General features: G+C 41.0%; 1 protein-coding gene across 1 annotated transcript in view; it reads right to left on the bottom strand.

The window, feature by feature from the left end:
* CAMSAP2 (calmodulin regulated spectrin associated protein family member 2) overlaps positions 1–16,072 on the bottom strand; it is a 136,976-nt gene that overhangs the window by 57,531 nt on the left and 63,373 nt on the right. Inside the window, exons 4-6 of the mRNA XM_088447898.1 lie at positions 12,313–12,396; positions 6,775–6,916; positions 3,738–3,877 (exon numbers count right to left, since the gene is read on the bottom strand). Coding sequence (XP_088304024.1) covers positions 3,738–3,877; positions 6,775–6,916; positions 12,313–12,396 — 366 coding nt within the window. The remainder of the gene's footprint in view (positions 1–3,737; positions 3,878–6,774; positions 6,917–12,312; positions 12,397–16,072) is intronic.

Genomic DNA, 16,072 nt, shown 5'->3' on the forward strand with positions numbered 1-16,072 from the left:
ATATCGTATGATAGATCACGTTCCTCTGCCTATTAGAGGAGGGGATCGTAATCGGTTGCTACGTGAGGCAATGTGGATCCATCGTCTCAATGTTTTGGCTCCTAGAGGGTTAAATGAGTATGCTACGTTGTCATGTTTTTGATTTTGATGTATATGTGCATTTATTTGCTATTATTATGATTATTGCCATTATTGTTATGTATCATTACTATGTTTGATGGTTTGCTGCTGTGCTTTGTTTACATTAGCTGTCAAACTGAGTTATGTCTAAATCGCATTGTTTTCCAGTGCCGGTCTTTTGTTGTATGTGTTTTCTTGGTGATGGGTTGTGTAACATGTCTGCGTCGTCAACGTGATGACGTCATCTATGTTCGCCGTCGGACGGGCAGTGGGTCCCGGAAATTTGGCGCGGCTTCACTCAGAGGTGATTAGGTATATAAGGTAAGAAATTTATATAATATTTTTTGTAATCCTGAAGATAGTACCAATGTACTGAAACGTTGAACTACTTGACTTGTGTCTTTATTATGGAGAGTGCCGCACCTTGGACTGTGTACACATGAATTTTGTGAGGGCATCCCTGCAGCTACTTGTGTTTACTATGAGTGCCGGACCGTCTGACTGATATATATAGTATATTTGTCCCCCTAAAAATTATATTAATATACATTTAGTCATTTTTGGCTTGAGGAGCCTGCACACTGCAACGCGACGAGTGTCAAACATCTGTTTTTTTCCTATATTGCTCCTCTCCCTGATGTCACATTGAGATAATACATACCTCAGTTTCTTTCTAGGTGACTATACAATATTGAAAACGCAATCCAAATTCATCCAGTAATTTTTGATGATGCCGGAATGAACAGACAGACAAACAAAAGTTCAGAAAAAAAAAATTGTCTCCATAGTTCATACACAGTCCCAAGGAGTACATTTCTCCAAAAAAAATTATGTGTACAGGCACAACCATAACAATATTATAAGTATAGATTTCAGTCCACTGAAATTGTATTATTTGTTGTGATCACAGCAACCCACACATCAACTCAGCAATATCCCAGCAACTCGGACATCAACTGAGCAATATCACAGCAGCTCAGCAATTTAACAGCAGCTAATCCGTCAACTCAGCAATATCCCAGCAAGTCAGATATCAACTCAGCAACTATCTCAGCAATTCAGCAATATCCCAGCAGCTCAGCCGTCAACTCAGCAATATCCCAGCAACTCGGCCATCAACTCCGCAATATCACAGCAACAGACACAACCATAACAATATTATAAGTATAGATTTCAGCCCACTGAAATTTTATTATTTGTTGTGGTCACAGCAACCCACACATCATGATACTCAGCAATATCCCAGCAACTCGGCCATCAACTGAGCAATATCACAGCAGCTCAGCAATTTAACAGCAACTAAGTTGTCAACTCAGCAATATCCCAGCAAGTCAGCCGTCAACTCAGCAATAGAACAGCAACTCAGATATCAACTCAGCAACTATCTCAGCAATATACCAGCAACATCCCAAGCAACTCAGTAGTCAACTTAGCAATATCACAGCAACTCAGACAAATAACTTTCAACATATGTTTATTTCATCTGGAGGTTTAAATACCCAGCAGATAAACAGATGTATTTAGCAGTGGTTTGGGGGGAAAGGGGGCGTGGCCATTGAAAAGGGGGAGTGTCTATATGTGCCCAGCGTCTATTCACCGGGTGACAGCACATTTCCCTACCCGCGGGACACTGCGACCCCCAAGTGAAGTCGGCACCCGCAGGTTGTCTTAGCGGTGCGCTGCGCGGTGAGGGCAGGGCGCTTTTTGCCCTCCAGGAGGAGAGCAGGGACAAGCGCCCCGCTAAAACAGCTTAGCGGGAACGCTAATAGTGCTTGGTGCTTCAGCCTGATGAATGACATGCTCCATAAAATGTGTTGCATCTTGAGAAGTGAGATTTTTTTATATATGTTTTAAATTCACTTGTTTTATTTAATTTTATGCTTTATTTTTACATTTTAATGTTTGTGGCATTTGTGCTGTGTGTGTTCCAAGAAAACTTAACGTTTTTATTAGTTTAAAATAAACATATTTTACTCAGCTGGATATTGTAATACATGTGTCACTAATATTAAATAATATGCTATTGTTATTATTATCCAAATACTGGGTAACTCTTAATGGAACAGTTTCAATAGTAGTTAGAAACGGTGAAAAGTCTTGGAAATTAGGGCGCTATAATGCAATATAAAGTGGTGAGTAATACTGTTCACTGGTCAGGGTTCTAATATAAACCATTAAGCTTGTCACTGCACCAATTACTGGTGGTCAGTATTCGAATATAAACCACTAATGTCTTAGTGAATGCCCATGACTTGTGCCGAATTCATAGATGGATATATATATATATATATCTATCTATATCTATATATATTGGCAAGAGGTGCGGCACTCGTAGCGTAAAAGATCAAGCAAAAGCACCGCTTGTGCCGCACCTCTTGCCAGTTATTATCCTGTGAGGGCACCGGCTAAAGTTATATCCTGTCATTTGGAGTGCCAGTCCTCATCGCTCAATATATATATATATATATATACATACATACATATACACACACACACACACACACACACATAAACACGGTTTTTCCTACAGATCAAGTTACATTTGTTTAATTATAAGTTTATAACATACCCTGTGCAATAATAATAATAATAATAATAATAATCATTATTGATAGATAGACAGACACAATTTGCTTAGTCCCTTTACCGGAACTTTCTCAAAGATTAATTAAGATATTAATGTGATTCTTTTGCGACAGATTTTAATTAGCAATAAATTACAGAATTTGGAATAAAAAAAAAAACGTATAAAATATGATGAAAAAAACAAAAATTAAAAAAACACCATAATAAATGCTTTGGTATAGCCAACCTGAAAATAGCAAGAAAACTACCAGAACACAGAGCCAGCACAGTGACCCGGGGGAAGCGGGATAGGGGTTTCTGCCGCCGGCTGCTATTCTCACACACTACCGGTGGTCTGTGCTCTCACATGGACCCGGCACCCTAGCCATGTGCGGACACGGTTTATGTTCTGCCCAGTCCGGCTCCCGATTGGCAGTCTGGCTGCGTGACGTAGCTATTACATAATAAGGGAGGGCACGCAGGCGGCACAACACATGAGGCTGCTGCCGTAGGGGGCGCCTCCCTCACCTACTTTCTTCAACAACGTTGATACCAGGCTCGCAACTCCCAGCCAATCAGCACAGAGTTTGCCCCTCGAAAGCAAAGGCTCTTTTCTCTGCTTTCCATGAGAGCTGTCAGCAGCCGCTGATTGGCGGGAGACTGGGAGCCAGTGAGGCGGAGTAACAGTGCATTATCATTTGTATATATAGGGGCTCAGCTTGCAATACGGAAACTGTCCATTTTGCGTCAGAGTCCATGGCCAAATATATCATTGCACTTACAAATTGGCGAAATGTTACAACAAATAACTCCCCAAAAACCATAAAAGGGCGTGGCTTAGCCGGTTATATTTCACACATCTTTTATTACCCAATTCCGTCGTATTAGCATATGATCTAGCCATTATTTAGTGAAGCATTTTCCGTACGTATGTTCTGGGTTCAAATTAGCAACATGCTTGCCACAGGCATACTAGTAATAATAACAAACAAACAAACCGGGGAGTTTAGCTCCATTGTACTTAACTTATGTTAAGTACAATGAAGACTCACCTTGACTGAGGATGATGCGTACAACATATCTTCTAAGCTAAAATGGCAGCATCCATTCAGATACTCTTGGCAGAAATCCTGAATTAATTGGAGGTTATAGAGACTATCAGCCAGGGACATGGATTCTTTGAAGCAGATATCTGACAAAACATAACAATACAATACAATTAATAAAATGTAATACAAAACAGAAAAAAGTCAAGCTTGTTTGAGTCTTACAAACGGTTACAGTAAGTTACCATAGCTAAGGCGGCAAGAGGTTTGATTATGACGCTGTCTTCCAAAACTTCCATCTGCTTTTTTTTGGCTATCCCTAAATACACATTATATGCAGCACTGTCCAACAACCTACACCAAGCAGGATTTAGAATATTATAAGTAACCGTGCCCAGCTTACTTACATGCCACTGCCCACCACACTGTACACTCCGATTACCAGCTTATTATATTTTATAGTGGTGGCCAACAAAATGTTCTCATCATTTTATACTAAAGCCCAACATATTGTATCTACTTTTATGTAGCTCATTGTGACAAGCCTGGTATAACTATATCACAGCCTTTAGATAAGTGCATAACGCTTTACATTTGGAGTATTGAACCTTTGTACTCGTACAGCTTTAGCAACCCCTGGCCTAACATCAGACTGGGAGCATCCTGGAGCAGTATGCCAACTAACAATAGCCCATACATAGAGCCGACAATCAGATTCCGGTCTATGGGTTGTCAGTTTGTCTGATCATGAATAACAGACATTTGACAAATAAACGCAGACAACCTGTACTGCAATTATCCACATTTGGACTAATTACATACATTACACAATAAAATAATTCTGTCCTAATTAGGTTAAAAATTGCATAGCTGCTAGAAAAGAAATATTTTCTTCTGAATCACCGGTCACCTGTTTAGTAATTGTACCTGCCCCTGTAGTGACAGTAAGGATTCCCTAAGGGAACCCAACGATGAATCACCAAATTCTATTTTTTTCCGTGTGATCATATTCTTGCTGGAGGCACAGTAATGTAATGCAAATAGTGACTTAGGTGAGGGAGGCTAAATAAATCAAACTATATAACCGATTCATGTTTAACTTGGTAAAATAAAGTTCTTTTATTATTTTGTTAAGAAAATGTGTCTTTTGCTGGTTTCAACTATTCCTAGTGACATTCTTTTTGCTCCACTTATGACCTGAATCCCTCCTCCCCAGGCTCTGCCCCTCTCCGCCCATGCATACAACACCTCCCCAATGCTTTGGCCTGCCTTACAGTGACTGCACAGACTGAATTCTATTCTGGCCAAATAGGTCATTTTAGAAACGGCTGACCAGAAAATGTTAGTGCTCATGGATCTTTTTAAGAATTGATTATCTCATTTAAATCTGTATGGGATTATTCACATGCCAATAGGGTGGGTGCAAACAGTGCCCTCTCTTTTGCATTTGGTCATACAATATGAGAGAGAACCCACCAAGAGGCTCCAAAGCACAACCACACAAATTCAACATTAAACCAACACTTGAATCATTACAGCATCTACCTGTGTGAATATTTTAACAGGAATAAAATGTAAATATTCATGAAGAACCCTCTAAGAAATACTTCAGGAGAAACAGTAGACTGTAGATGCATGGAGATAAATAGGGAACATATATACATAAAGCAGTGAGGGTTAACCAGAGATGTAACTAGGGGTGGACAGCGGTGGCAGGCGTATATATAGTGCATATAAAACATGCTGGAGAGGGGGGAGCACCATAACATGGGGAAAAATGTGGGTTAGGTGTCTATATGTATAGTGTTACTACAGTAGTACTTATGCTGGAGAGGGGGGGAGCACCATAACATGGGGGGAAAACTGTGGGTTAGGTGTCTGTATGTATAGTGTTACTACAGTAGTACTTATGCTGGAGAGGGGGGCAGCACCATAACATGGGGGGAAAGTGTGGGTTAGGTGTCTGTATGTATAGTGTTACTACAGTAGTACTTATGCTGGAGAGGGGGGGAGCACCATAACATGGGGGGAAAACTGTGGGTTAGGTGTCTGTATGTATAGTGTTACTACAGTAGTACTTATGCTGGAGAGGGGGGGAGCACCATAACATGGGGGGAAAACTGTGGGTTAGGTGTCTGTATGTATAGTGTTACTACAGTAGTACTTATGCTGGAGAGGGGGGCACCATAACATGGGGGGAAAGTGTGGGTTAGGTGTCTGTATGTATAGTGTTACTACAGTAGTACTTATGCTGGAGAGGGGGGCAGCACCATAACATGGGGGGAAAGTGTGGGTTAGGTGTCTGTATGTATAGTGTTACTACAGTAGTACTTATGCTGGAGAGGGGGGAGCATCATAACATGGGGGGGAAAGTGTGGGTTAGGTGTCTGTATGTATAGTGTTACTACAGTAGTACTTATGCTGGAGAGGGGGAGCACCATAACATGGGGGAAATTGTGGGTTAGGTGTCTATATGTATAGTGTTACTACAGTAGCACTTTTACAAATTGTGCCATACACCAGAGCTTTGGGTAGCATATCATAGGGTACGGGATGCCAGCGCTCGGGATCCTGGCGGTCAGAATCCCGACACCGGCATCCCAACAGGGCTAGAGTACCGACACTTGTCGGTCAGTATTCTAATCCTCCCCCTCTCCCTACCCTAATCCTAACCCTCCCCGGTGCCTGACCCTAACCCTAGTGCCAAAACCTAACCTCCCCTCACCTTAAACCAAACCCTCCCCCCTTAGTTCCTAACCCTAACCCCTAACACTAATCCTCCCCCCAGCCCAGCTACTTACCTTAGGGATTCCAGCAGTTGGGATGCCAGCGCCGGGATTTTAAGTGTCGGATTCTGGCGTCGGCATTCGGAGTGCCGGAATCCCCATGGTCGGGATTTTGACCGCATCCCACTGCAAATATGCCTAGTGACATCTCTGACTATTTTAGGACTGGTTGTCACATGTTTTTATAAAGAATACAACATTTCTCAGTGGACAATTTGCTTGTAGACTTAAAGGAATTTCAATCACATATTTTTTACCTTCTAATCTGACCACATCTGGGCAATAAAAGTGGATAAGGGCAGCTATTGCACATCCGTCAGTGCCATCCTTCAAGAGGTTCTCCATAAGTGGTATGTATGGCAGCTGTTTAAACATATTCTGTTCCTTTCTGTATCGGGCCTGTAAGGGGAGAGAAGAGAAGACTGAGATGTACCCAGGGTGTCACACAGAAGGCGGGATGTAAACCAGAGATGCTCTATGTTTTAGGTCAGTGTTTCCCAAACTCATTCCTCAGAGAGCACTAACAGTGCATGTTTTCCAGCTCTCCTCACAGAATCACAAGTGAAATAATTAGCTCCGTCTGTGGATCTTTTAAAATATGTGTCAGCCAGCAATGAATACACCTGTGCACCTACCAGGAAAAATGGAAACCATGCACTGTTAGTGCTCCCTGGGGAATGAGTTTGGCTAACACTGTTTTAGGTCATGTCGAAGATTCCAAGACTCTAAGATCCTAATGGAAAAATGAATCTGCTTAGAACCTAGTGGTTTTAATGTGAGAAAAAGTTTTACATGATATTACCAATGTATAATGTTTTAATCAAACAAAGATATATGGATTTACAAAAACAGCCAATTAAAAAAAAAAAATGACCTTCTTTATTCTGTTTAACGTATAAAAGAAAAAAAAAATATCAGAAAACACCACGACTCAAAAATAGAAGGTAACAGGATCATTACTTGCCCCTTACCCTGGACCAGCAATGCATGCTGCATGAAAATGCTAAATAAATAAACTACTGATATATTGGCATACTTAGGAAAGCTTGATGTGAGATAAAATTGTGAAATATATATCACCAACCAATCAGCTCCAAACTATCATTTCTTAAACACAGCCTGCAAAATGTAAGTTAGAAGCTGATTGGTTGGTGATATATATCTCACAATTTTATCTCACATCAAGCTTTGATACATATGCCCCATAAAGTGATGCTGCTAAAATGATTTGCGTTACAGAGGGGGAAATGTGAGCAGGATATGGAGAGCAAGCCACTAGACACCAACACACTACAGATTATAACATGAGCAGCACTTACAGGGACCAGTTTCCAAAACCATTTGGATGAAGACTTCATAGGGAACAACGGTAATTACAGAGAAAGCAAGGGAAGAAAAAAGCAAACAGAGAAAGAGTGAATCAGATTTAGCTTCATGAAGCAGCCATAGCCTTACAACAGTGCTGGACAACTCCCAGGAGCCAGGTACAGTAGCTAGTGCTCAGCTCTAATGAAATCACTACTAACGCCTAACGTTTGGGAGTTATTACTAGCAGTGTCAATGGATGCATGCACAGTGATGCGCTCACAAAGAGTTTGTTGATTTCACTGTCTGGCTCCTCAATTCTACATTATTTTGTCCAACCCTGCCTTACAAAGTAAACAACATTGGGGCGTTGCAAAAACAGCATATGAAAACAGCACCAAAATAAGACATCTATATGCTTGCTACACAATTTAACATGAGAAAACTGACTGAATTAAAGCATCCAATGCTGCAATGGATTAAGTCATTGTTGTGTATTTAAATAACATTGCGACTTTATGTGACACAATTACGTGGCATCCATAGTGGTGACCCCTCTACAGCGCAGTTTAATTGGTCATGTGCTCAGAACGGGGAAGCAGCTGTGTGACAGTTTGGAGCTTACAAAACTCATGGCCAAACTGCTGCTACACAGACTACAAGGGATAACAGATTTCTTGCCCCAGATTTGCTGGATAACAGCAGCAGTGTGATACACTGCTGAGGACAAGCAGAATGAAGTGGAATGAGAACTTATTTAGGTTAGTGATACAGCAAGCTCCAATCAGGGAGGCACAGACTGCATGCACCTGCATGTGTTGTTTGGAGGTGGCTCTGTGTCATCCTGTAAAAGGTCCAATAATCACAAATACAACTGTAGTATGTCTATTGGAAACTGAATGAGTCAGTAAATTAGAGCATGTTTCCTCACAGCCTACCAGAGTATCGGGGGCACCAGTCTCACAAATAATATTTTACATCGCATCAAGATCTCTCACAGACTATTTCCTAACAAGTACAATTTAGCTGTAACCCATAGCAACCAATTAGCAAGTAGGTTTAAACAATATTGTACGAATAAAACAATTACTGATATTTCCCATCTGGTTGCTTAAGGCTTTAAATTAGCATTTTATTAGCAATTAAGCCCTGTACATCTCTATTATACAATACATTCACCCTGTCCACAACAGACTGTTGAATGTTGTGATGCGGCTTAGTTAAAATGTCAAGAACGGACAGGTAGACAGTGCAAATGCCGACAGTGTTCAGGTTAACTTAAATACCATTTGTTGACATTATTAGTGTATACATGCTGCATGTCGACCATGTGCTGGTTGATATAATGAACATGTCAATATGTCATCTGTCGGTCATGTTGACATGTTGTCTGTCAGCATGGGGAATGTCAACAAGATATACAGAACCCCATATTGTAGGTCAAACATGTGGCACTATTTTTAAAAATCACCTTATTGAAGAAAATGCTGAAACACTGACAATGTGCAAATAATCAGGTTCTTTGCAGGGGTAGTCACTGAGGGCTCATTACAACTATCCGTCATTACTGCCCATATCAAGGGCTAACACCTGAAAATCGCATTACAAACAGAATGAGATGTTTCTCATGGCCTGACCCCATCATTGCGGTCTAAAATTTCAGTGCTGCATTTAATATAGGAGAACCCTGCATGCCATATTTCTGGGGTGCTAACACACTGCACTGGGCAGTATCGGTGATATTTCAGTGGCCATAAAACTGCATCTAAAGAGCAAATTCATTTCCATGCGTTGTACCCATTTTTCCAGCTCAAATCCATGAACTAGCCCATAGGGTAAAGCACTCGACTCAATGAATGCGCAGCAATATAAATGGTATTCCTAAAAATAATTGCTCCTGCAGTGAAGCTGCTTACACACTCCCCAATCCATTTCACTGGTATGGTGAATACACACGGTACGATAAAAATGCACGATATGAACGATAATAATATCGATCATATCGTGCATTTTTCGGTGCCTTCCAACCCACCAACATCCTAGGATGTGCGGGCATGTATGGACGATAACGATATCATCCATCGGCCGTGCATGCAGGCCAACCTGTCGCTGGCTGTCATTGGTAGGTCGGTGGTGTGCTGGATGATCGATAATGATCATCCAGCACAGCGGGAAGGTGCAGAAAGATCGTTCAGGGATATCGTTATCACAGTAAGGATGTATATACAGTATAATGGCGCCCATGTCAAGCAGCAATGGCTACTGCACATTAATGAGCACTAATCAGGGTAAAATGGTCTGTAAGCGACATACTGTAGCAGCAATGGTTTTTGTCATCATCTGAATACTTAATCAATAAAGCTGCTGTGTAGAAAATCTCCAAATGTGACTGTTCATGCAGAGCACCTGACTAACTGTAGAGGTAACCAAATGTTCTACACGTGTAGGGGGAGATTTACCAAACCACCTAAAAAGTTGCCAACAGCAAATCTAATCCTAAAAAATTAAAAATACAAGCATTCATGACCTGTAATAGCAATAATTGTATTTACATGATTGAATGTACCTGCGGATTACAGTATATATGAAAAACATCCAGAAAACTCAGTCAGGTGGGCTGAACACCTACGTAACATCAGGAGGGGTGTAACGAACCATGCCCTGGCCAAACATTTTCAGGAGAAACATCAAAGCTCAGTGAATGATATTAAATATATTATGGGCATAAAAAAGGTAGAAGGGAACTGGAGAACTAAAGGCATTGACACATTCCTAGCAAAAACATAAATTAAATACATTTATGAAGTGAAAACCTTAGAACCGCATGGCCTGAATGCGGATTTTGAACTTAAATGGTTTTTATGATCTTAATATAATTTTATATTAGGTCATATATTCATTCTTCTGGTTGTATATTCAACTTTATATTTTTGAATTTATATGGTTTTTATGATCTCACTATTATTTTAGGCAGTTTTATATTTATTCTTCTGATTGTACATTCATTTTATTTATATTATGGGATTTTTCATATTATTTAATATGTTTCTCATATTGCATTCCATACCTACCACGATTATTGTATGCATTTATATACCTGCTTGTATAGGTTATGTTGTAGATTTTATATGGCAATGGACCCATTGCATGTTTAAGCCACAAAGCACTTTACATATGCAGGATAATCCACTTCTGCATTTGCATATTTAGTACCCTAGGAGATATCTATTCATATATTTATAGAGTTGAATTAACCTCTACATATCTCTTTAAGCCACAAAGGAGTGAAAATCACCTATATATATTATAGGTGCATACAAGCTGTCTAGTAGGCTAACACGTCACAGCGCCGATGGTAAACATAGCTCACTAGACGCTGCGCTCCAGGGAGTGGAGCCCAGCACAATCATCTAAGGGGAATGAATGTACCACGTGATGCGCTCCAGGAGCTGGAATGCATCACGTGGGGAAGATAGAATAGGATACGCGGCACTTCCGGGACACGAGAGCGGTCACATGGTGCGCTCTAAATGTCTCAGCACCATGGAGCTTGGAGACAGCTCCGTGTAAGCTCAGTAAGTGCCAATTTTATACATATTACATAACGAGGGTGGCTTCGCCCACTTGTGCTATATATATCAGGTTAGTCTATATTCAACCATATACCTTGATAAAGACCTCAGAGGAAGTGGAAACGCGTTGGTGGTTTTATGGTGATTACATTTGGAGTACCCAGACTGGGAAGGTAACGCTCTATAGGGGGAGTATATTAATACCCCTATATGTTCACCAGTGTACCTCACTTGAAAAGTCATTTATGCTACGCATCCATTTGTGTTTTTTTAAACTTTAATAAAAATTGTGAAGATTTCACACTATTGCGGCAACCCTCTTTTTGTTTTGCATGTATGCACATTGAAAGATACCTGTATAAAAGGAGGTGCTGCCTTGGATGGAGGATTTTAAACAAAGTTTGGAATGACGACCTGATATAAACAGAAGTTACGGTGAATTCTTTAAACTTTTCTGGCACAGTGACATTGACACAGGAGTATTTCACTTGGATTGATTAAGTGGTGTAATCACATCACGCACGGATAACTGAGTAAGAAAGACATTTAAAATACTGTCCATCACTCCCATTAGGAGCGCTTGGGAACAACCTTTTTCTCTTCTTTAACAAATTACGGTGATTTGTGAAAACCACTTCAGTTCCCTTGCACCCCTATTTAATGTGGATCGCTATTGTTTTATATTGATTTATCTGTATCAGATTATTGCTACCATTGTACTAGATAAAGGAGAAGTAGAACTTGGTTGCTATGGGTAACATCTCTAGTTGACCTCTTTAGCAGGCTTGCTAAATCACCCTCTTAATCTTCAGATAGTATCATATCATGTCTGGGCAGAGGCTGGTGTCAGAAAACATTAGCTGAAATACCTAGAGAGTTTAATTTTACATACATTCCTGTAAACCTTTTGTTACATACCTTCTGTGTTGTGTTTGTGTCTGAATTCTGCTGCTCCTTCAGTCGTTGCTCTTGCTCAAGGATTTCCTTCAGGTGTCCATTTACCTGAAACATCCAGACATGAGTGATTAACTAGGACACCACAAGACCCCTTCATACCCTGACAATGAGAGTCTCCACAGCAAGAGACCAAATGAAGCAAAAGTACAAAGAACTACAGAAACGTACAAAAACGTAAATATTTCTCTATGAATGAGTTTGCTGATTGGTGGCAATTATTTAAACCAAGATGGATTCTTTTTTTCTAGTTATGTATATTTCCCTAAATTTGCAATAACAAAGTATTACAGGAATACATGACAAAATGTTGCAGACAGAACTCCAAGGAGAGGAAACGGGTGCAGTTTTTGGTGGGCACGATGGAAGTGCGTTAATAGTGTTGAGACAAAGAAGCTAATTTATTAAGGGTTCTCCTCTTTAACATCATGTGGACACTGTGTAGTATAGTTCCTATTTAAGAAACGCCTAAAGTAGGAGCTATCGGATATCGCAGTATCTAGTATTTGCAATGAGCACTGCAGTTCAGGTCACTTTACAAAGCTTAGCTTCTCAGATCTTGGTGATGGCACCTAACAGCATCTTCAGATGACGTTAGCCACCCTGTCCCTATTATTGCCAGATAGTAATGGCCTGATCTCTCACCAGCAGCTTATATGGTCCTATCCACCGAGCAATTGCATTTTGCGTATGTGCAAAGTAATAGGAATAGCTAAATCTTAACTGACATGCCCAATGCTTATTGGGGGCCTATGTAATTCAATTGGTCTCGGCTTTAGTAAAACAGTATATGAGGCTGCTTACACTTAATTGAATATCCCCCCTATGTCTTGAGTGGTAGTGATCTTTATTCACATCTCTTGCATATTGAGAGGGGCATTTTGAACTACACATCAGTCACCGAATGACTTCCATACAATTGTAAACCCTCAGTTTGCATTGAGTGGGATGTGGTGTTATATGCTGACATACACAATGTTGACATTAATTAAGTGTGTACATTAATTTCATGTGTCAACATTATGACTGTCGACATTCACAATGTGGAAATCGTTGTGTTATCTGTCGACATTTTAAATATGTAGACACCCTGAATGTCGAAATTCATTTTTGGTATTGATATGATGTCAACATCCTGACTGGAACTCATTGAGTGGGTATAATACTTTATATGGAAGTGCTAGAACCACCTACCCTGATACAACTCTGTTGCTTTATTAACTATTAGCTGGGATACCCAGCGTTGCCCGGGTAGAAGACTGGACCGTGAAGTACACCTGCAGACTTCATTTTTTTACATTGTCCTCTCCTATAACCTGGATAACTATGCAGATTAGGAGTAAATGACAGCGCAGGCAGCGTATTCTCATTCAGTTTGGAAGGGGGTATATCAGGAGCAGACTGACATACAGAACAGAAATCAGTATAGCTCCAAAATCACTTGAGTTTCAGAAATCACTGCAGAACAGAGGGGGCGATTCAGAGGCGGACAGATATGCTGCTGCAGCTGTTAACATGTCAGCAGCTGCGATAGCTGTAATATGGTAATGCAGCAAGAGGCGTTACGTCTCCTGCATGCATTACTGATCCAAGCTGTGTTCAAGGACGCAGCTTCAAATATTCTGAAATCCCTTCAGCCAGCTGAGTGATCACTGGGTCACGCAAGCCGGCTGCCGCAGATGAGTAAAAGAGGCCAGGAAATCTCGTCAACCGATGGAAACCATTGCCTCTCCATTCCAGGATCAAAGATTGTGTAGTGATTATGCTGCCTGCCACAGTCTGAATGTATCGAGTGCTGAGCTGCTCATGAGCCTGCCAGACACTGTGACAGTGTGTGTGTATTAAGCCAGCCCCAGAACCTGTGTAATTTAAGAGTGTCTCGGTTTTATAAGATCGTGTGACAGTGTGTGGCCCTGATGAAGTTGAGTACGTTAATGAAATACAGTTTCTATTTCCAATAAAGCACAAACAGTACAAGAATCACCACATGGAAATACCACTGTGTTATTAGACTTATTTTCAAATGTATGTGGTTGATACAAGGTTGCAATTCACACTATACAACTAATACAATATGGGCCTGATTCAGAGCCGGTCGCTATTTGCGCTCGCTCGTCCAGAAAATAGGGGTGGCTATTCAAATGAACCGTTCGCTGTTTGCGGTCTGTTCAAGCCTCTAGGTCTGAATGAGCCATAAAAACTTGCGGTCGTTTTTTGGGAAACTACGCCCCCTGGCCGCTCGCATCCTACGTCATGTCCGCTATTTATTAGATTAATCGAGTACATCGAACAGGGTATGAGCTGCTCGCTATTCTTGTGGTTGGTTTTTGCTACCACAATTTTGCGAGCAGTTCTGGCTTAAAAAAAAACCAGTGACGTTGTCAATGACGCTGATGTTTTAATTATGCACACCCATAAAACGCCCGTTTTGACCTTTAAGCACACCTGCGTTCGGATCTCCACTCCCCGTTTTCAAGCACCTTCCCCTGTTACCACCCACATACGCCTCATTCTGTCACTCAAAATAGCAGGCATTCGCTATTTTGCGAGCACACGATTTTCGGCCGCACTGACTGGTTCGCGCATGCGTATTACGATCCGTACGCATGCGCAGTTGGGCAAACATCGCTCGGAGCGAACGAGTAGCCACTTGCGTCCGGCTCTGAATCAGGCCCTATATTCAGTGTTCTCCCCAGAATTTTTTTTCATCCGGGTGGCATCAAGTAGTAGCCGGGTGGGGGCCTCCACAATAATAAAATGTTTTAAACTCTGACCTTATAATGATTTAAACTTGAAATAAAATTTCCTCTTATCTTATTAGAGGCCCAGTTGTCTGATTATGAAAAAGCTGCAAAGTCTGTAGGATCTGGTGCTTTTTATACAGTTCCCAGACACTGTCCCCACTTGCAGGCTCCCAAAGTGCCGGGTAGTAGGCTGTTTCTTGCCGGGTGGTGCACCTGCAAAAAACAGCCTGGGAGAACACTGATATTAAAGAGATATAAAAGGAGCAGTTCTCTGCAGGTTATTGGAAACCCTGTAGAGGGTTGGCATGACCTAGAGCAGCGTTTTTCAACCACTGTGCCGTGGCACACTAGTGTGCCGCGAGCGGTTGCCAAGTGTGTCGCGGCCATCAGCTCAGCACACTTGTAGCGTAGTGGGTTTTATTCCTGTGGAGATCAATGTAGTGTGTACATTTTTATGTGGGAGCCAATGTTTATGTTTTTTCATAGGTCGTGCACACCGCATAGTGTGCCTTGGCAATTTTGAAATCTTGTGTAGTGTGCCTCGAGTTGAAAAGATTGAAAATCACTGACCTAGAGTGAAATAGGCTTTTGGAGAGACAAAATAACATGTAACTTGGAGAGAGATAAAATGGAAAGAGAAAGTACTGACCAATCAGCTCCTTATTGTCATTTTCAAACACAGCCTGTAAGTTGACAGATAAGGGCTGCTTGGTTAGTACTTTATCTCTCTCCAAGCTTTGATAAATCTACCCCTTAGTGTTACACATGGTTTTACATTAGTTTTTTCTTATTAACGATGTCCCCAATGAATCTCAATGGATCGTCTGAAGCTGATCCAATCTTTCTATTGAAAAATTTCCCCAGCATTAGGAGCACCTAAGGGTCCATGCCCCTGAAAAAGTGCTTTGATTTTGGAAATAATGAAATAAAATGTTTGTGTTGACTTTAGCTCAACACGTGTGCAACCTTTGAGGTTTTGT

The sequence above is a fragment of the Taudactylus pleione genome, unplaced genomic scaffold, assembly GCF_031769625.1.
Source record: "Taudactylus pleione unplaced genomic scaffold, aTauple2 ptg000444l, whole genome shotgun sequence".
NCBI lineage: Eukaryota > Metazoa > Chordata > Amphibia > Anura > Myobatrachidae > Taudactylus > Taudactylus pleione.